The 23,405-nt window shown below is 34.9% G+C and overlaps 1 protein-coding gene across 1 annotated transcript in view; it reads right to left on the bottom strand.

The window, feature by feature from the left end:
* Positions 1-22,049, bottom strand: part of TECRL (trans-2,3-enoyl-CoA reductase like) — a 119,342-nt gene extending 97,293 nt beyond the window's left edge. Inside the window, exon 1 of the mRNA XM_075544956.1 lies at positions 21,822-22,049. Coding sequence (XP_075401071.1) covers positions 21,822-22,049 — 228 coding nt within the window. The remainder of the gene's footprint in view (positions 1-21,821) is intronic.
* Positions 22,050-23,405: the final 1,356 nt, after the last annotated feature.

Genomic DNA, 23,405 nt, shown 5'->3' with positions numbered 1-23,405 from the left:
ATTTTGAAGAAGTTTTAAGAAAAGTAAAAAAAATTGCTTTGGTAAGTAAAAGACCAGGAAACTTCCATTGATTTATTTTTATTCCTATCTTTATGATGGACTTGCTCAGTCTTCAAAAGTAGCCAGGGTCGTCCTGTAAGAATTGTATAGAGATAACTTACCCCATCAAGCCTACAGATCTGACCTCCCCTTCAGTCTTCTTGTTCCACAGCTCCATGAGCTTTTAGAAACAGGACAATTTTAATTGTTCAAGGATATCAAAACTGTTATTCTGATGTTGTATAAGTCAAAGGGAGCAGAATACTCCAGGGGAGGGTTAGAGAGATTGGAACACCTCCTACACAAGAGTGTAGATGCAGATAGGAGACGGTTTAAAGACAACAATCTCACATTCGGATTTTCCTATTTAATAAATACTTTCATATCTTGTAACATTACTTTATGGTTTGTACAAAGGGGTATTCTGAATTGGTAGTAACTTGGAAACATCTAACAGCAACAGTCGTAAGACAGATATTATTTCAAGATCTATCATACTATAAAGGAGGGAACACATTTTTATTGAATGCTTGTAGCATTCTAAAATAAAACAATGAGCACCAAGTCATGTAATAATTATGATTTTAGTTCCCTAATTTTATATCAGTATGAAGCCTTTGATCACTAGGTTCTTTGGAAATATGATGTATTTCTTTGAATTAGTTGATTTAAATGATGATCTTCAAATTCGATCCATCGATTATTTTTCTCTAAACTTCGGAACTTTCAATTATGTTCCTCTCAAAATTATGTTATTCTGAAGTAATTTACATATGAAATAAGCTATTTTACTGCAATTCATAATTATTTAAAATTTTCTTTGACTTTCACATTTATGAAGTGTGCATTGAGAATCAGTGTTTGCAAGTGTGCTTTCTGGAGGCATTTCAGACAGAGCATTAAGACCATTTCTTACCCCCTGAGTGATTCAGACATTTCACTCAGACACAGGCTGTTCATTATCTAAACTTTCAGTCCTTTGGAGGGAAAGGGAGGAAAAGATGATAATTAAAAATACGTATATGACTTTCTAATAACTAAATTCATATCTCCAAAGCGTCATCAAGAAGTTTATTCATACAGTGTTCTGCTTTGTGCATAGTTCTACAGCCTTTTACAAAGAACAAGCTATCATCATAATAATTTATCAATTTTTAATATTACCACTAATTGTGCATAAGGGGAAATATGTAAGTATGCCTATATCAAAATCCTTGAAATTCTCATTGCTGATTTTTCTCACTAGAGAAAGTTAATGTTATAATAATAATTAATATAAAACATGTTATGCTTTTATTTTAACCAAAATTTTACTTCTAAATGTTAAGCTTTCACATTGAGATTTGAACTTTAATATTTCAGCCAATATTTAATTTGTTGCCCTGAGCAAAAAGTTTTTCGCATCCTAGTAATTAATCCAGTAACTACTTCATTTTTCTCTTAAAGTGATATTACAATATTTCATATCTTTTTCTTTATTAAAATGTTTTACTCACTTTCTTGGTACTATTACAAGCAGATCTCTTCAGAAAACTGTTAATACTCATTAGATAAATAGAATGCAGATAACTAATAATCAATGAAATATATTTTATAGTAATTTCAATATTCAAAATGAATGATTGAAATTTTCGATTTACTTCATGAAAGAATAAAATATGTGTACTTGTAATATTATGAAACAAATAAAGTAATCAGAATAAAAACTATAAGGGAACAAAAAAAGAGTGATATTCATGTTAAAAGTTTTATATTCTTTTGTTTCTCAGGAGAAACATCTTGTGATTGGTCCAGCCATTAGCTTTAGAGTTTCACAGTAACAGATTTCCAGGTGGAAAATATAATTTTGAAAAATTATATATATGCTTTCTAAAATGAATTGTTATTTGTATTATATCTCCATTTAAATATTTTCATAGAAAAAAGTTGTGAAACATTATTTTTAAAGAATAGAATATGTTAATATATATCATTTCTCAGTTATAAGACACTAAGTCAAGTATTACTGTTACTAAATCTTAACACGTTGCTGAAAACAAAATCAGACTGCGAAGTTATTGTCTCTTGACATATACTCCATCTATGTCTGTACACCTGTAAAGGTGGTGTTTCTCTAATTCTTTCAAGAAGCATTATATTTGTGAACTCCTCAATTGATACTCGCCATAAGAGTAGTTTTGATATTCTCAGGGGATTCAAATCTTGTGCTTTGAAATGTTCTTTGCATTTAGGGATGAAGAATAGACCTAAAGAGCAAGAATAGGGCTTTAGGCTACATGGGTAAGTTTTCTAAAGACATTGTCAGAGATCAGCACTTGCTCCCATTGAAAAAGAACAGATGCATTTTGGTGGAAATGATACCTCTCCAAGTTTCTTAAAACTTCTTCATAATATGCATCACAAATACTCCAGGGACCTTTGTGAAAATCCACAAAGATGATTATTTTGTTGTTAAGTGCCCTCGAGTTCGTTCCTATTACAGTGTCCCCATGCACAACACAAGAGAAAACTGCCAGGTCCTGCTCCATCCTCATACTTATTCTTACGCCTGAACTCATTGTTGCAGCTACTGTGTCAGTCCGTCTCCTTGAGCTCTGTGTTAGGCTGGGTTGACCAGAGAAAGAAATCCAATGACACTCATGTAAGTGTAAGAAAGAGCTTTCTATCAAGAAGTAATTATATATCAAGCAATCATCCCAGCCCAGTCCAGGTCAAGCATGTAAGTCTGATACTGGTCCAAAAATCCCTCTTCAGACTCATGCAGCCTTATGCAATGATGCAGAAATATGGAGGTCACTGCCAGTAGGTGCAGGATTGCGCAGATCCAATGGCTGTGACCGCATCACAGTATTGGCAGGTATCAGCGTGTCTCACCTGCATGAAGGTGAAGGCAGAGAGACATGAGGACATTCCCAGAAGCCTCCTTAGGATAAGGTCACACCCACAGGGAGGCAACCCCAGGTTGTGACCTGATTGAAAGGCTAACTCAACCCCTACACTTGTATATCTTCCAGGTGACACAAAATTATGTGATTACCACAGATACTTCTTCTTTTTTGCTCCTCTATTGTCCAAGTATATTTTCTTTCTGTAGGAATTGGTCTCTCCTGACAACAGGTGTACAGTTTATAAGAAAAATTCTCACTATTCTCATGTCTAAAGAACACTCCACTTTTACTTCTTCCAAGACACTTATTTGGGCTTTGGATGTTCCATGGTAGACTCAACGTCCACCTTTCACATGCATCTGAGACCCTAGAAAATATCATGCTTTGAATCAGGCACTACCACCTGTCCTCAAAATACATTCTGGGTTTTCAGTACTCTAAAGAGGTCTTGGGCAGCATATTTACCTAATGTAACCTATAGTTTGATCTCTTGATTGTTGCTTCCATGAGCATTGATTACAGATCCAACCAAGACAGAATCCGTGATTATTTCCATCTTTTATCAATCTGTCATAATGTTGTCTACTGGCCCAGTTATGAGGATTCTGGTCTTATTTATAATGAGCTGCAATTCATGATCTTCACCAACAAGTGCCTCAGGTATTTCTCCCTATCAGCAAGCAAATTTTTTCATCTGCATATTGCAAGTTGTCAATAAGCTTTTCTCTACTCCTGATCCCACATTGTTCTTCATATAATCAGGCTTCTCTGATTATTTGCTCAGCATCCACATTTAATATTTATAGTAAGAGAGTACAACCCCAATGCATACCTTTTCTTATTTTAAACCATGCAGTTTTCCCTAGTTCTGTACTCACAATTGTATTTTCATCAATGTACAGGGTACACAGCAACACAATGAAGTGTTCTGAAATTCCAATTCTTCGAAAGTCTATTTATCATATTTTATGGTCCACATGGTAGAATGCCATTGCATAGTCAATAATCACAAGGAAGCACCTCTCTGACGTGCTCTGATTTTAGCCAAGATCCATCTGAGGTCACTAATGAGATACTGTATTCTACGTCCTCTGTTGAATGCAGTCTGAGCTCTGACAGATCCCCGTCAATGGCTTGCTGCAGCCATTGTTGGATGATATTCAGCAGAATTTTGCTTGTGCACTCTATCAACACTGTTTGTTCTGTGGTTAGAGCATCCTGGTGGGTCACCTTTTGGGGGTTATGGGCACAAATATTAATCCCTTCCAGTCAGTTGATCAAATAGCTGTCTTACAAATTTTGAGAATATAGGGCGGAAGAAGTGCCTATAGTGTTTCATCATTGTTAAATGATGTTAAAACATTTCAACTGCTTTGTCATCAATCCCTGAAGTTTTATTTTTGGCTAATCCTTCCAGTGACTCTTGAAGTTCTTGCTCATATGTCACCCCTGGCAAGGACAGAGTACATACTATTTCCATTTGATAAAATGATTGCATTTACTCTTTCCATCTTCTTTTCATGCTTCCCGTATCCTTCAATATAGAATCATTTAATATTACAACTTGAGCCTTGAATTTTCTCCTATATTCTTTCCATTAAAATATAATCTGAGTGTGTTGCTTCCCTTTCCCTCCCTCTAAATACAGGTCTTTGCACATTTCTTTATGATGTTTGGCTTCTTATTAACAGATCCTTTGACGTTTTCTCTTTAGCTCTTTGACTTCATTATTCTTCCATTTGTTCTAGCAACTCTATGATTAAGGGCAAGTTTCCAAGTCCCTTCTGACATCAATTTGTTCTTTTCTTTTTTCTTGTCTTAAAAATTAACTTTGGATATCTTCATGAATGATATTCCTTGTGTAATAGGGTAGCTAAACAGGTCTTCTATCATTATTGTTCAATGCAGTCAAACTTTTCTTGAGATGTTTTCAAAATTGAGGTGAGATAGACTCAAGATCATATTTTGGCTCTTGTGAACTATGTAGGTTTAATTTCCTCCAGCTGCATTCTAAATTTACATATAAGCAACTGATGGCCGCTTTCAGTCAAGCCTGGCCTGGTTTTAGCTGTTCATCTGGACTTATTCCATTATTTCTTCGCACAGATTTGGTCATTTTGGTATTTGTGTTTTGCAGCCTGGGAAATCTCTGTGACTATTCTCCATCTGTGTTGTGGAAAGGTATTTACTATAAAGAAGCCATTATTCTTGCAAAAACCCTATCATGTGCTCTCCAGGTTCATTTCTCTCGGCAAGACCATGTTTTCCATCTCTCGATCCTTCCTCTTTTTCCAACCATTGTATTCCCGTCACCCATCATACTAAGGCATTTTGATTGCATGTTTCATCCATTTCACACTGAAGATATGGGGAGAATTCTTTAATTTACTGATCACTGGCTGTTGCAGCTAGTGGATACATTTAAATAATATTGGTATTAATAGGATTTCCTTGGAGGCAGAGAGATGCAATTGTATCACTGACTGCATTGTATTTCAGAGTAGATCTTGAAATATCCCTTTTGATAATGAAGGTAAAGGTGTTTCTCTTGATTTTGTCATTCCCAGAGTAGTAAATGATATGTTTTCTGATTGAAAATGGCTAATATCAGCCTGTTTCAGACCAGGAATATATAGCCTCCTGATTTTTTCATGCTCCATCTCATTTTTGTTGAATTTCAATTTTCTCAAATTCATAATTCAAACATCAAAAGTTCTGATTTTTAGATTTTTGCATCTGTTTCTTCTCATTTTGAAATGCTAACACAAGGTCATTGATTGAAGCCAAGCATCCAGTCTGGGGGAGAAAGATGAGGATGTTTGTTTCCATAAGTATTTACAGCCGTGAAAGCCTTCTGTAGGGTCTGTTGGGAAGAGGCTTGCTCTGAGTCAGAGCAGACTTGATGGCCCCTAACAACAACAACATGAATCAGAATGTAAGTATACACATGCACGTATACATACACAAACACATATCTGTACTGGGGTTACCCTAAAAATCCAGAGTTGTGCTGAGTGGAGCACAGCTTTCGTAGTACCCATTTTACTGCTGGGCAAACATAAAGCAACTCACTCTGAGTCAGTGCGCACAGTGACGTCGCCTGGGAAAGTTCTCTGGTCACGATGAATTTTTTTAAAAAAAGAAGTTTCATTCAAACCTCTTCTTTTGAGATGGCCAATTTAAAAGAACACCATGTGGGTGTTAAATACTATTTCCTGCTCAAAAAAAATGCCCTAAACACTATGGTGTTGGGAAACACAGCTTACAAGGACAACGCTGTAGGAAAAAATCAAGTTTATGAGTGGTTTTCTCATTTTAAAAGGGTGAAATGTCGATTGATGACAAACCTCGTTCTGGATGTCTGTCACCATCCCAAACAGAAGAAATTCTTGACTCACAATCCATTTGGAGTGTTACACCAGGTCAGACAGTTGATCAAGCTTTCTATTTAGATATGAAAAGATTGCATAATTGAGTGACAAAAAAGTCATGACCCATGGTATGCTGGGGAATGATTTTGCCACATGACAATGCACCTGCAAAAACAGCATGCATCACCGCCCCATGCATATTAATCCCCTTGACTCACTCAGTCGACACCTTTTTCTTTCCGTGAATGAAGAGAGTAATTTGGACAGTAAAAAGGACAGTAATTTAACCATGTAAAAGAGGTGAAGTAAAAAACTAGGGAGGGTCTGTCATCTATTGTGTTAGTCTGGCTAAACTAGGGGAAAAATCCACAGAAACACAAATATGTAAGAGAGAGTTTTATATAAAGGATCGGTGTACATTAAGAAAACATCCCAACCCAGTGCTGTCCAAGCCCCTAAGTCCAATATTAGCCCATATGTCTGAAACCAATCCAAAACACACACAATCTCACAAAACACACACAATGATGCCAACTTCAGAAGAGAAGCCGAATCAGTGAGCGTGTAAGCATCTCAAAACTGGCAGGGAGACCCAGGGCTGCATCGATGTAGGCCCATGTGACTTCTCCTCAGGGATGTCTTGTAGGAAGTAAGCCTTGCTGGCTGAAGCAAGGAATGGCTACGGCAGCTGCACCCTGGTCCAACCATCAGAAAGCAAGAGAACAGAGAACTGGAAAGATGGGGCTCACCAAGCCATTTACCTTTCTGCCCTTCAATTAATCCCACATGTGTTTATTGGCCAGGTTGGCACAATAAACCTTAAATATCTCCATCATTAATACAGATGTGTTTGGGAAATGTTTCCAAGAATGGAATCACACATTTGACAAATATAGTAAGAGCAATTGAGAGTACTTTGAAGGTGATATGCTGTTTTATATATAAAAAATATATAGCTTTCCAAATTTCCATTTTTTATGATAGTACTCTCACATATACATATACATATAGAATATCAATCACTTAATAATTGGAAGCTGGAAATTCTGAGGAGGGGAGGTATGCATGAAAATATAATTCTGAGTTCTCCATTTAAACAATAACTATGCTTTCATCTTTCATCAATGCAACAGTTACCTAGGCATAATGAAATTAATAAAATGTCAGGGAATAAGTATTATAAATATAAATTATGAAGTTGCTTCCATGTGTTATGATTTTATTTTTAGAGGCCCTGAAATGGATTCCTAAAATTATGTGGTCAAGCACCCCGTTGAAAAAAAAAGTGCACCTCTGGCCATTAAAACTGTTTGTACTATATCCACAATGCAAGATACAGTTTGTAGTGTCGCTGGTTCCTTTCAGTGCCCCAGAGGAGAGCACCGCACATTGGGAAACACTGCCCTAAAGTGACCTGCTGTGTAGAGTGTCCAACACCGTCCTCGTAAACACTGCTGCCAAAATTCTTCAAACTGCAAATGTGATGTAGTTTAGGCCCTGCTCGATGAGATTTGGAATTGGCAGTTATTAGATGTGACAACAGCAATGGTTTTCTCATTACTCTCCAGACAACATTTTCTATCACTTTTCTCAGCCTCATTCAAATGTAGAAAAATTATTCTTCATTAGTTTCACAGAATATTGGCCTCTAAAATGCCTTCATCCCTCAGGTTAAACGTGGAAAAGGTAATCACAAAATGTATAATTCAAACGACACTTTTGAATGAAAAATGAAGTGCTACTAATATATATATATATATATTAAGGAATGGCTATTAAGAAATCTCATCTTTTTTTCTGTATAGAAAGTATTATATTATAACTTATTAGGTTTTTAAATATTCTGAATGTTACTGAAATGTATGTTCAATCAATTTAAAAGTTTTAAATATGCTACCCTCTATATCTTACATGTCAATTAAAAGTATGGTGACTTTAATGAACGTGCTATTAGTTTGATAATATATATAAAGAACTGTTCTCAACGGAGCCTTTACTTAAATTATTAAGTGATAGAGGAATAGCTTGGAGGGTCCTTTAAATTTATGTCATCAGTAATAGCTAAATACTGACTACCTTTATAACACTCTAACACTATTCCAAGGCCCTTATCTTTAATAAAATGAAATATTTTTATTTTCCCACTGTTCTTATAGTTTGAGTAATGTGCATTTTTCTCTCCTATAGAAGAAACAGTGAAACTCAGAGTAGTTAAATAATTTATCCAGTTGACACCACCCAGTGGCCCAATCCTGACTGTGAAGAATTCTGCTGCCTTTCACACAGTTGATGATTCACACACACCTAGATGCCGAGAAAAAAGGCCGGCAATACACTCTGGGACGATCATTTCACAACCATTAAAACCTGATGAAATGCAATTTTAATATGGAACACAGGGGATTAAGAGCCAAAATCCACTCAATGGCAATGGGAACACTTCAAAAGATAATGAACAAGTGAAATTGAATGATAATGAAAAATTCCCATAGCACACCCACATATACATAAAATGTTAGTATAAACAACATGTTAATAAATTATAAATTAATCATTATCCAATATATTTAAAATACATTCATTGAACACTAATTATGCATGAGTAATTCTTTTATATTTCATACATGTAGGATGTAAAAAACTCACTGTTTTTTAAATAATAATAATTTATAAGCTTATATTGTGTTCTATCAACTAGACACTGTTGCAAACAGCTAACTAATGTAATCCTTTAAACAAGTCAGTATTGTTCATATTGTCGTTTGAGAGCAAGAACACGGACATAGTGGCCATTTAGTACCTACATCCATTGTTTAAACTGCTATGGCCTTAAGGTCCTTTATTTAACTTATATTCTATAGAAACTTAGAAATGAGACATGTATTAAGGCAATCATTCACTCACTTACTGTCAATGAGTTACATATGTAATATTTCAGAGTGTTATAAAACGAAAATAAATTAATAATATGTCTGGTGCCCGGCCGTCAAAAGAGATAGCATCTGGGATCTTAAAGGCTTGAAGATAAACAAGGGGCCATCTAGCTGAGAAGCATCAAAGCCCACATGGAAGAAGCTCACTAGCCTGTCTGATGATGAGGTGTAGAAGGGACCAGTAATCAGACTTCAAAGAACTAAAGATCATATCAGTGGGGGCCTACCTTCCTGATATGATCAATGAAGACAAATGGGTGCATAAGCAAATGTGGTGATGAGAGCTGATGGTTCCCGGCTATCAAAAGATATAGCATCTGGGGTCTTGGAGGCTCAAAGATAAACAAGTGGTCATCTAGTTTAGAAGCAACAAAGCCCACATGGAAGAAACATACCAGCCTGTGTGACCACGAGTTGTTGAAGAGAACAGGTATTAAGCATCAAGGAACAAAATGTCATATCATTGTAAATGTGTGAGTGCAGAGTGGAGACTCAAAGCCCATTGGCAACCAACCAGACACCTGCTTACTGAAGGGTTGTGGGGAGGAGATGAGCCAGTCAGGGTGAAGGGTAGCAACGATCAAATATATAACTTTTCTCTAGTTCTTAAATACTTCCTCCCCCCGAATATCATGATTCCAATTCTACCTTAAAAATCTGGCTAGACCAGAGGAAGTACATTGGTTCAGGTAGCAACTGGAAACACAGGGAATCCAGGGCAGATGACTCCTCCAGGACCAGTGATGAGAGTGGCGATGCCTGGAGGGTGGAGGGAATTTGGAGTAGAAAAGGGGAACCGATTACAAGAATCTATGTATAGTCTCTTCCCTGGGGGATGGACAGCAGAGAAGAGGGCAGGGGGAAATGCCGGACAGTGTAACATATGACAAAATAATAATAATTTATGAATGATGAAAGGTTCATGAGTTAGGGGGAGTGGAGAGGGAGGGAGAAAACAAGCAGATGATATTATGGGCTCAAGTAGAAGGCAAATGTTTTGAGAATGATGATGGCAACAAATGTGCATATGTGCTTGACACAATGGATGTATGAATGGATAGTGATAAGAATTGTATGAGCCCCCAATATAATGATTTTTTAAAAAGGAAAAAAATACCACAATACTGTTGCTAAGACACAAGAACTTTTTTTCTTTTCTTTTCAAATAAAGTTTTATTGAGACATAAAAAAGAAAAGTAAATAAGATCACTAGAGATGGTTCAAGTAGGATACGTTTGACAAAAATAGAAGGGAAAGATGTATGAAAAATTCTCTAAACTAGGTAGGAAATTGTACAGGTATTTTTAGCAAGATTGTTACTGAGGAAATGTCCAGGGCAGAGACCTGAGGGACTTCCAAATCAGGAATGTTGCCAACACAGCCAACAAACCAGGATGCTGCCAGCAGAGGGAGCTAAGGAGCGTGATCAACTTTTGATCCAGGAATTAAGGATGAGAAAATAATGCAAAGCCCTTTATATCAGAGGAAAGTAGTTTGGATTTTTGCCTTGAGTGACAGAGTCGTTATAGCATAAAATTAGGGAAATGTTAATATATAATTTATGTTGTAAATTATCAACTTAGTTCATGCAAAGTGAACAGAGATAAATGAACTAAATTAATATAACTATATGCTTCACTCAAGAAATTAAATTCTATACTCTATACCGCTTTGTAATATACATTAAAAAATTCTTAAGCTGGATTGACACAATGATTACCACACTAGGTTAAAATATACCCGTGCATCGGAGGGTGGTGCAGGAGCAGGCAGTGTTTGCTTCTGTTTTATATTAGATCATTATCAGTTGATACTGACTCCACACATGCACCTAGCAACAACATATGTGCTATGGAAAGAAAAGATACACTTGATAAATAGCTATTTGAAAACTCCATTTACCTCTCTATGTGATAGTTCCACTTGAAAGAAGTCAGTACACTTTGCTTTTTTTAAACGATTGTCTTTTGCTTCATGTCCTTTCACCATACTTATTCAATCTATATGCTGAGAAATCATGATAGAACCTCTCTATGAGAGTAAATCAAAAGTATTGCCACAAATTTATAGCAGTTTTCCTAAACAGAAATATCAAAATGTAAAACGGCTGTTTCTCCATGTATCCTCCATCGAGGTTTATATACTTCTGAAGGCAATGGAGCCCTTCTCCAAGAACTCTGCCCTCTGATTCACACCATGGCAAAACCTTGAATTTGTCATCCTCAAAGGTTCGTGTTGTGCTTCCTTTCCATGGTCTTAGAGGTTTAAGAACGAAAAGAAGGTTGAAATGGTTGGTGCCTAAATTTGAATAATAGTTGTATTGATTGGGATTCTTTAAGGGTGGATAGCTATAATCACATCACCGTTAGCTTTGTGCTGAATCATGGATTTAGCAAGATTCGTTTAGACAGTGAATGCCTTGCTATTTCTTTTGATTGGGTCATTGCTGGCATAGTACATCTTATGATTTTCTGTTTCAAAATGGTCCCACTACTCCATTTCAGCTCACTAATGCATAAGATATTCATCTTTATGCATTCCATTTTTTTTTGACCAAAGCCAATAGTCATGGATTCATACTTCGCACATTCTAAGTTCCAGTGAGTCATGCCCCACTGGCAGATGAGGCTCCCAAAGGCTCCACTCTCACAGTCACTGCCAGGCTTATGTTGACATGGTAACTTCACTGCAGAAAGCAGCTGCTCAAGTCACAGCTTCAGTACCCTGGGACCAAGAGGCCCATCCTCTGGCATGGTGTAGGACAGTTCTGCTTCGATTCCTTAGGTCTGCAGTATTGGACAGTATTTCAAACATGTGCATAAGGTTCCCAGAGGCTCTTTCTGCTGAAGTGGGGAGCGGAATCCTCCTTTGTTCTCTGCTCCTAGTCGGGATGCTCTAATGCAACCAGTTCAATTTGGATGACGTCACTGACATTTGAAAGACCAGTGACATCGCATTCAGCATCAGAGTAACACAAAAGCCATCCCAGCATGACACACTGACTGAAAAGTGGTAAGTAACTCTTTATATTATTGTGCCAACTAGACCGATAAACGCATGTGCTAAAAATTGAAGGTCAGAGGAATAAATGGCTCGGTGAGCCTCACGTTTCGAGTTCTCGAGTCTTGCTTTGTGATGGTCGCACTAGGATGCAGCTGCCTTAGCCAGTTCTCTGCTTCAGCTGGCACGGCTGACTTCCTGCAAGATCCCTACGGAGAAGCCACAAGGACCTACCCCAATGCAACCCTGGGTGCTGGAGCAGTTGTGTGGAGACCCCTGTCAGCACTGAGATGCTTACACATTCACTGACTCACCTTTCCTCCTACAGTCGGCATCATTGCATGTGCTTTGTGAGATGGAGGAGGACTTTGAGGATTGGTATTGGACATATGGGTTAATGGATTAATGTTGGACTTGTGGGTTTGGGATGTTTTCTTGATGTGCACTTAACCTTTATATAAAATGCTCTTATCCATGAGTTTCTCTAAAATACTCAGACTAACACAACCACTATTAAAAAGTAAAAAGAAGAAAAAGCAGATTTTGAAGGTTATGAGGATACTGAGAGGCAGAGGAAGGGGAATGGAAGGAGGGAATGAAAAATTACTGTCATTTCTACATATGACAATATGTAAAATAAGATTTTTTAATAACCTCATCTATGTTTAAATGATATAAATTTGATTTTAGTAGTAAACTGTTTAGAGCTGCTTTTATTGCTATTTTTGTTATTATTTTCATGTCGAGTGTTAAAATATCTTTACCTAAAAATAGCTCTTAAGATAAAGATAGTTACTTAGGAGACATTTTTGAAATATTTTCTTCTGAAAAAGAGTACCATGCCCTTTTCATCATTGCCTCAAGATTCAGTGTTAAAATCATGATTAAACTAAGTTCAGGCTATAACGTATTTATAGGATTTTATTAAGTGAAGTTTATTGTGAAATATAATAAATCTATATTTAAAGACACACAGATCCATAATGACAAATAAGTTACTCAATCATAAAATCAGTTAACTTATTATATTTTGTTAAAAAATACTAACTATATTACACTTCAAATTTTTAAAATCAAATAACCAATAAGTCCAATGTCAGAAATATAGAAATATGCATAGTGTAGTATACTTATGATTATTGTTGCTTTTAAATTTGTAGAAATTAAAGTTTATTATGAGAAAAATTAAATATAAATTTTGAAAGACAAAATAGTGGATTGATTTACTCCTCTCTCAAACTAATGTTGAAATGATGAGTTTATAAATAGCCACGGTATAGCATGGGTTAATTAAGGAGAAGACCAGTTTTCAAGTATGGTTTGTTATCCATATACACTAGCCATTTAAAAATAAATGTGTCTTAAAAGGAATTGACTCTGATAAGAAAAAAGTGAGTGTGACATGATAGTGCTTAAGTGGTGTCAGTCTACTGTGCTCATGCTCCTCAAAGGAATCCCTGTTTGTCAACAGGGATTATAGCTTATTTAATGACTGCACCACTGGAAAAAATGTTTTATTTGTGTGAATCCTGAAATTCACATTTGAAACTCTTAAGCACTCAGGGAATTCATATTTGTCTTCCTCTTTAAATCCTAGATGCTCCATAGATAATTTCATTGCAATTTGTGTTCAGTTAAAGCAAAACCGATTGGAAATGTAAGATATTTAGAGAAGATAACTTCCTATTTCAGGAGACTATGTTAAAATTATCTCCATGATGAGCCTTCAGTATGCTGGGATTTTCTGAATTAGAAGTTACTAAGTACTTCTCAATATTTTTAATAGAAAAACATTTTGTCATTTAAAAAAAGAAAAATAATTTTGCCATATGGGCTCAGCACATTGTTCACATCTCCATTACAGCCTCTGTCATATTGTCTTGAGTTGCACTGTTTACACATCACTGTGCTTCACATTCCCCGAAAAGGAGGAGGCAGCTTGCCATTACAAGCGCTGCAGCCGCAAAGGGAGCAGCTCTGTTTTGTTTAAGGGGCCTTTCTGTGTCAGAGTGAACTGAAGAGCAGTGCATTATTCTGTCCAATGCCGGGAATACCTACACGGCACCTATTAAAATGTGTTTAGTTATGCTTTGTTTTGAGATTGGTAGTCCCAGAGTTTGTTCCAGCAACCATTACCTGCTCGATTCTCTGTTAATCATAAGGAAGTAATGAAAAAAGAAGAGGTGGAAAGAATGGCCTAAGTTTGCCAAATATTTTCGCAGCTCATTGATAATAGTCCATTGAAATTATTTTCATGGCAATATTATTTTAAAGAACGATTGCTTTCCATAGATTTGAGTTTGTATCATGTAGCTATCTTCATATCATACTTTTTGTAGCAAAAGGAAGATTCAATATAAATACATATGTATCAAAATTAGTGTATTATACTAAGCTTAGCTGCTTTAGTTACATTATGACTTCTAAGTCTCTAACAATATAACGCTTAAGATCAGGGGGAACACACACATCTGTGCCCAGAAATATGAGATGTGAGAATATTTAAAATCATAATGTGCTATAAATATGTTTCTACTTGTGCATTTGTCCCTTGAGACTTCTCTCTTCAAAGGCTTTAGAGAACTATGAAGTGCTGAAATATTTTCTTATCAATGTCTCAAGTCACTGATTATAAACTGAATACTAATTGTAGGATGAATAGATTTAAGAAAGAGTTGTCTTTAAAGAAATTTGATCACAAAGAACCACAAAATAGAACAATACAATTTTTTAAAAATTACAATGTGATGTAGTACATACTTAGACCATGGAACAAAGGGCAGGCAAAAATTTTAAAGACCTGCAATGGTATTGAAAAATAAAATTTCAATGAGGAAAAATGGAAAAGATGAAAAATTGATGTTTAACTTCTTTTTAAAGCATTCTAATACTACAAATTTATTATGCAAGAATAGTTGTTCTTCATTTTTACTATAATATAGTAAAATAAATAATGATTAAAATATGCATATTTTCTGCCTGTCGTAATGGTAATTGCTTCAATTTATTACAAATCAAAATGATCAAAATTTAAGTTAAATTCATTTTAATGAAAATGTTAATGAAAGACATACAGGGCAGATGTAGAACTTCTCCTTTGGATTCCCAAGACAATTTTTTAAAGAAACAGATAGCCCTATCTTCCTACTTATCTTCCCCATCCTTGTCCTCACTCCCCAAATAGCAACTAGTGTGTTTGACCTGCTGACGTTTCAGTGACTGCCCAAATGTTCCCCAGCATGCCACCAGGACTCCTTGGATCATCCTCAGATGATTAAAAAAAGAAATAGAAAACTATCAAACAGAACAACTTCACCTCAAATTGAAGGGAAAAGTAATTGATTTGAATAAACTCCTCTCTTCTGAAATATATATATATAAGTCCAGACAGCATAAACATAAAATTAAACTGAACAAAAGAATTTTAAAATTGCACGTACTAATTTCATGCCATAAAATATGTTCTATTAGTAGCATGTTACAGGAAGGTGAAAAGGGTCATATCTAACTTCCTCTGGTTACTCAGAGGCCAAGGACAATTTCCAAAAGGCAATCTTTCTGTACGTTCTTCAGACAGCAACCATTCCTCCCATAACACTGTACTTTTTTGCTGAGTCCTAAAATCTGCTGCTGTGAGCTCACTGAACTCACAGACAAAACTCACACTATGGGATTCCTAAGGGGATCTAACCAATCTCCTTAAGTCAGCATCAGCCCACAGAAAGGATGCAGCCAGTAGCCAAGTCTGGCCCTGGACCAAGGCCTCTGAGCCTCTGGGTGCCTGGGCCTCTGCCAGAAACTTAAATGCTTCCCACACAGTTTAGGGGGCTCATGAGCATAGCCCCCCTGCTGTGTTTGAGGTTACTCTGGGGTCTCTGCTGCTTTAAACAGCCTTCTTCCATGCACTCTTCCCATGGAAAGCTCTTCTTACATGAAATTCCCGGGATTCTCTCCATTCCTGCTTTTGAGATTTCTCTCTTAAGCACAGGAAAGGTGTCACGTTTATATTAAGATTCTGACCCACCTGATCCCCACGTTCCTGAGCTTTCAGCCATGTCGCCCAACACATGTGTGATAAAAAGTGGGACCAAGAGTACTGCGCAGCATGAGAGACCTGGCAGAGGATTAGATGAAGAATTTCTTTTAAAGAGGGAAAGTGAAGAAAGCTTTACTTGTACATTCAAGCTATATTAAAAACCATCATTCTGCTGCCTTCGATTAGGTGTTGTTCCATTTTACAGATGAAGAATCGGGGCCCGAATATGCTGTGACATGCCTAACGTCCCGCATCAAAAGAGGCTATGTTAGAAACTTCGAAGTCTTAAAGTCACCGCCCAGGCCACCAACAGTGTGATCTGTACTGCAAAATTGCTGACAATCTTACTCTTCTATATTTCTGTTTCTACTGGAAATTGGTATTATTTTTATTTGAAAGATGAGATAATTATGGAGTGCTTTGTTTTATTGGCACAAGTGATTCCTTATACAAGCTCCTGTAATTAAAAACATAAACTATTATGAAAGGAGAAAAAGAAAACTTCTGAACTCTATTGCTTTAAAAAGAAGAAAGCAGAATTAAATAATATCATGAACATTTATCCTCAGCAGGTTTTAGAATTCAGACCCTGCTCTTGAATCACTGAGCTAGCAATAGAGAAGCCTCCGGCACTTTACAAAACAGAAGAGAGGGGAGCTTGTCAGCAACTAGAAATAATTCATTGTTACATTTCTGAAATCTATTTTTCTACAATATCCTTTATCTTTTGATGTCCCCATAAAAAGAATGGCACTTCACAAAATTTTGTTAACTATATTTGTTACCGTCTATTTTATCATTCACGATTTGGTATGAAATTATTTAACTAAAATAAATTAATGTTCAAATAATTTCTTTAAAATTAATAGCAGTTTATTCTTATGCTTTTAAATTTGTCACAGTGCAATATACCCATCTGAAGAATAAAATAATTAAAACATTTGGATATAAACTGCATTTTAAAACAAAATACCTTCATGTGCAATATCCTGCGTAAGAAACATGTCATCTTTACATGTAGAACATGATTATTTATTTGTTATTTATATACTATTACAAAGCTTGATTTGTATGTCTTTGAAGGAGGAGGGGTGGAGTAAACAACAATTTAAGCATCTGGTGAAATGACCTAAGGAAATAAGTATGATTTTTCTATGTGTATGGTTATATTTATTCCAAAATAGACTTAGACAAAAATCATATGTATTTACAAAAGCATGCTCCTCTATTTAAACACAATCACTGCTAAATATGAATGTTAGATCAAATCCATATAACACTGGACTACCATCCTTTATGTAAACAAATAGTGATTCAATACTGTGAGGATGTACACATATGCCAAACGCTGTTCTAAATGACAATGTGTCTTAACATTGAACAAAACAAAAGTCCCTGCTATCATGAAATTGAGATATTATTGGAAAATGAAAAATGATGAAATAAAAACAGTGAAACATAGTCACAAAATTATAGGACAAAAAGTTTTAATAGAGAAATAAATTATTAGGAGTATAGATAATATTGGCCAACTTTGAGATTTTCAGATAGGTAGAAAATGTATCCAGATAAAAAATGAAATCAAACAAAGTAGCCATGAATAAAAAATGAATTGTTGATTGCTAATGATATTATCTGACATTTTTTGACATGGTAGTCCTGGCTTCCATATAAAATTATATTGAACAAACTAAGGACAAAGACAGATGGAAGATCTAGAAGTTCTATGAAAGTTGGTGGTGAAGATGGGTCAGTCTGAACATACTTGTTCATGACAACACTATGGTTGTTATGTGGAGCATGAGATTAAGGGAGGAATCATAATATCTCTGGAGGTTTTTGATTAAGCTAGTTGAGGGTGTTATTGTTATTTATTGACTTGGAGATCTCTGTGGGAGTGACAAATTTCTGGAGGAGGACCAAGTATTCCATTTTAATTACACATAGAGTCAGGTGCCTAGGAAATATACAGATACATAAATAGAAGGAATTACTCTTTAATTTAAAAATAAGATCCTGCAGCTATCTATCTCCAAAAGACAGGTGTTACTTGAAAATCAGAGATTCAATGAGGCAAATTACTATATGTGGAAAAAGTTTCTAATACCGAGTTAACCTTACTCCATACCACATCCAGTGTCATGTGATAAAGAATCAACAAAGAAGAAGAAGACGGAAAAGGATGTCGAACAACTCATACTTTAGTATTATCTATGAACCCATATTTCAACATTATTTTAAAGAAGATGTGATTCGCATGATAAACACTGTTGATATATATTAAGACAAAGTTGAAGAAGGAAAGCCGTGGATTATAAAGCTATTTATCATAGAATTCCAGGTAGCCTTGCCATGCTCAGACACTAGGAAATAGTTCAGGCAAAAACAGGAATGAAGTGGATTTAGGTGAGAATAAAGAGAGAGAAAACATGAACATGTCAGGAAAAGAATAAAAAGAGATGGGTCAAAAGCTGAAGATGACAGCAGAGACAAGAAAAGAGGCCTTGTTAGTTTGTTTGAGAGTGAGTGAACTTCGTGCATGCAAGTGATCCAAATATTCCAATCAATATTTTTACTTTATGGCTATTTTAATGTATGTTGTCCATTTTAAAGTTTGTGTTACAATATATAGATGTCAAATGGATTGTCTGCTTCAGTACAACATTTATAAATAAAATTCACAGAACCCCTTAATAATATTTGAAAACATTATATATTACCTAATCACTGAAAAAAAATAAGAATGAAAAGCACTACTGAGTCCCTCCTGACTCACTGAGTCCCTCCTGACTCAGAGCGACCCTCTAGGGAGGGAGAACCGCCCGTGTGGCTGTCCGAGACTGTAACTCTTCGCTCAGTAGAAAGCTTCGCCTGTCTCCCGCCGTGGGGTCTGGTGCTTGCCAATGGCTCACCTGGCTGTTCCTAGCCCTACATGCACCTCACTCTGCCAGTCAGTGAAAGGACCAGGCGAATGGATAACAAAATACAAAGTGGAATTTGAATTGTGTTCTAGGGGCATAAGACTCATCACTTAACTTACCTTGCATTTGTATTTGATTTTCTCCAAATGGTGATTAAATTTAAATAAACTAAAAAACCTATTATTATAAATTTATTCCTATTACTTTCAAGTCAAAATATGAAGTACATACATATATTATCCTTGCTCTGTGCTATCAACTTAAAATGCAAACTTATTTAAAAAACTCTTAATAAAGGTCTTTGGTTTCAACTGTGTTGTGATTTATCTGAGCTTATGAGGTTTTCTGAGAAGCTCTGATGATCCAGTGGTTCTGCGTGGGGCTGATAACTGCAAGGTCAGCAGTTCAAAACCACCAGCTGATCTGAGGGAGAATGATAGTGCTTTCTACTTCCGTCATGAGTTACAGCCTCAGAAACTCACAGGACCATTTCTACCCTGTCCATAGTGTCACTATAAGTTAGAATCAAATTGATGGCAGTGGGTTTGATTTCTTGATGAATGACATAATAGGATTCAAATCCATTATTGTATACTTCAAAAGTACAAATTATATATTATTATTATTACTTACTTCATAAAACAATTTTTACAGAAAGATATTGACATAAATAATACTTATTTTGTATACTGGACAGAGGCAATGTCAAAGAAAGTCAATTTATATGTCCTTATGAAGTAGTTGTTAATTATGCTTTGAAAAAATAATATCTTGAACAACTAAATCAACCTTTCCTATATTTACAGTCTGTTAAAAATCATGAAGCAAAATCATAGAGATAAGAACGGGTTTGTTTTTCTCTGATATGTCTTGCCATCACTATGAAAAATGCATCCAATTAGAAAACATAAGCAAGATAAAATAAACACAGCTCTCAGAAGCCAAAGACGTGAGTCTAAGTAGTACATTGTCTAGCTTTAATTGTGTGGTAAAGAGTAGAAAAGAGTCCAAATTGAATCATTTTTTTGGCTTATTGAGTTTCTCTCGGAGTTTGCCACTTGATATACAAATACCCAGGTTTCAATAACTCAAGTGTGAGATTCCTTATGTAATATGATTCAAATTTACTAGCCCTTTGATGCTTAATATTTCCCATTTAAATCATACCTATAAGTGTAAAATGCCACATTTTAATTTCAAATAAGACATTGGTGACTATATAATTAGAAATCCATTCATTTCTCATATCATTAGTGGAAGCAAGTTTTTTTTCAAACGAGGCACATGTGTTTGAATGCCAAAAAAATAAACTTTATTTCAGAATTTTGCTCTCAGGTAATTTTTGACCATGTAATTTCCATTCCATTCATAACCATGTGTCCTCTGATTTGTTTTCATTCTGTATGGCAATATTACTTTTATTTGACCTATTCCTGAAAGATGTATTATAAAAGAAATCAAAACACTTTATTAAGATAATAAAATTGAATAAGGACTTTATACAGCACATGAAATCAAAAGTTAAAATGACATTTTGTAGTACTTATTAAGATCTCCAAGTAGTAAAAATGGTTAAGTTCCACACAACTAACCAAAGAGTTAGTTGCAACAGAGCAAACCCACTCAGAAACATACTGGGATTAAAGCCTGGCAATTTCTTTCTGAAAGACAACTGCCGTAGAGATTGTATGGGATCCTGTGTTGAACCTTTTGGATCACTTTGATTATGGACTAACTTAGCAGCCATTATCAATATGAATGCAGATTCATCTGTCACCTATGACCCCAGTACTATTACAGAAAAATATCAAATCTTGAGCTATGTGGAAATGGTTTCAAATCTAACATATGACACGTATAACCTGTATAAATTTTTGAACATAATAAATATTTTATATTAATGAACAAAAACTATTATCACTCTCATAATATTATAGCATCATCATATCGATTATAGCATAATCTGATTATATTATTTCAATTACTAAAAATAACAAATCATGTATATTCTTCTTGTAAATTAAAGCAATATGCAATTATTCTTTACTTACTATTTGGAAACAGCTAAAGTAAGGTTATAAGGATAAATAAAAGAATTTTCAGTTTGCAAACAAAGATTTTTAATGTTTCTATAATCAAAATGGATGAAGATACTATTTTATTAAAAATGCCCTTCACTTAAAAAATTAAATGATTGAGATCATTTTGAACTTAAGGCATACTGAAATTGTTTGTGTTTACTTTTAAACCTAAGAAAATATATGTCTTCTTGCTTAATGAAACATCTGTAAGTATGAAAAAATGTATTATATGTTATGCAAGGCATTGTTATTTAGAAATTTTCATTTTGTGGTTATCAAACAAGTGCACTTTTCATAAAAAAAAGTTTGTCCCTTTTCGGTAATTAAACCAATTCAAACATTTTACCTCCAAAAAATTATAATAACTAGCTACTACCAACATTGGGATTGTAAGGTGCAGTGCATATTGTTGCAACAATATATAGAGTAAATGTATTGTTGGTTATGAAGTCTAGGCAAAAGCAGAAATCCATTTGAACACATTCTTGTCAGCATTCACTCCAGTGATCTTTTGGGCACATGAAACAAATGACACAAAGAAAGAAAACTCACCTTATCCACAATACACATTTGCTTTCTTGTTTGAGCATCAAGAATTTCGATCTCAAAGTGAGGACTTCTTGAATGTTTGACCACTGGAGTTGATTTCAGAGATCCAGCAGCGAGCACAAATTTTGACAGAGAGTGAAAATTTCTCAGGTCATTCTTCACTTTGTGTCCTCCTTGGGAAAATAATTCTCTCTTGCGTTCTAAGGAAAGGGATTTGTGCCTTATGAACATTGTGCAAACTAGTGGAAGAATCTGTCACATCAAGCAGAGGCACTTGGAAGTGTGCTCCCGTTGCACAGTTAAATCCTGCTGGTGACACCTCGGAAGGTCAAGTGGCATGCCATTCCAAGAGTTCAGTTTTATTTAGCAGGCTTGAAAGCAATGGCTGATTCTATTTCTATATATAGCACACTATTGTGATTTGCTGCAATAAAAGAGAACTTCTTTACCAGGTTTTGAATTATGTATTGTGCTGTTTTTTAGCTGTACATATTAGTTTGATCACTAATCTAGAAAATTTAAAGTAATAAATATTTCTAAACATACATGGCTTTTCTTATTACTAAATTCTGAACATGTGAACATCAAACATATATATACTACTGAACACATTCACATTAAGATAGATGTGTAATTAATTGTATAATAATTAATATTATAATAATCCTACTGCATACATAATGAATGACTAGTGTATTAAATTAAAAGAAAAGTGCAGCCTAGGAACCTAAAATAGAGTTTAATGTCAAATGTGCTTTAAATATATATATATATATATATATATATATATATATATATAGAGAGAGAGAGAGAGAGAGAGAGAGAGAGAGAGAGAGAGAGAGAGCTATCTATACATAGATATTCTAATGTGAAGAATTGCATTTCTGCACTAATTTTAAACTGTAAATAACTTAAGAAAATAATGGGTAGATGTTTTTCAGTTATAATTTTAATTTAGATAAATCTTAACAAATTTATAGCATTAATTAAAAAATACTTTCTAAATCCAAATCCAAAAAAACTATCACTGCTACTACATCAGAATTAATGACTACTTTGTTTATTATTTACTATTAAAATAACAATCGTATACCATTGATATTAAACACATAGTACTTTGTAGACTATTTCTCGCTCAGTAAATAATCTTCTATAACAACTATCAGAAATCTATTGGAATTCTAAGGCAGCCTAGTGGTGCTAAGGTTTAAGACCAGTGGTTCAAAACACACCAATTGCCAAGAGAAAGGAAAATGAGGCCGTCTTCTCTTGTACAGATCTGCAATATCAGCAACCTCGTATAAGATCATTATGAGTTAAAATGAATTCTGTGGGTTTATTTTTCAAGATTATTAGGATTCAACTTCAAAATTGTTTGGGCCACCATATATCTTTAAATTATATCTTTTTTCTGCTATTTTCTGGTTAGAAAGTGATCATTACCAACACAGACAAAATATTTGTTCTTACAGTACATAAAATATATTTTGAAAATACACCACAAAATAGCACAGACTAACAAGTATTTGATATTTTCTTATCTGAAAAATTCGTAAGCTAAGACACAAAGTAGAAAAGATGGTTAAT

The sequence above is a fragment of the Tenrec ecaudatus genome, chromosome 3 (assembly GCF_050624435.1).
Source record: "Tenrec ecaudatus isolate mTenEca1 chromosome 3, mTenEca1.hap1, whole genome shotgun sequence".
NCBI classification, from domain to species: domain Eukaryota; kingdom Metazoa; phylum Chordata; class Mammalia; order Afrosoricida; family Tenrecidae; genus Tenrec; species Tenrec ecaudatus.
The sequence above is the reverse complement of the archived record's forward strand: the minus strand, read 5'-3'. Positions and strand labels throughout refer to the sequence as shown.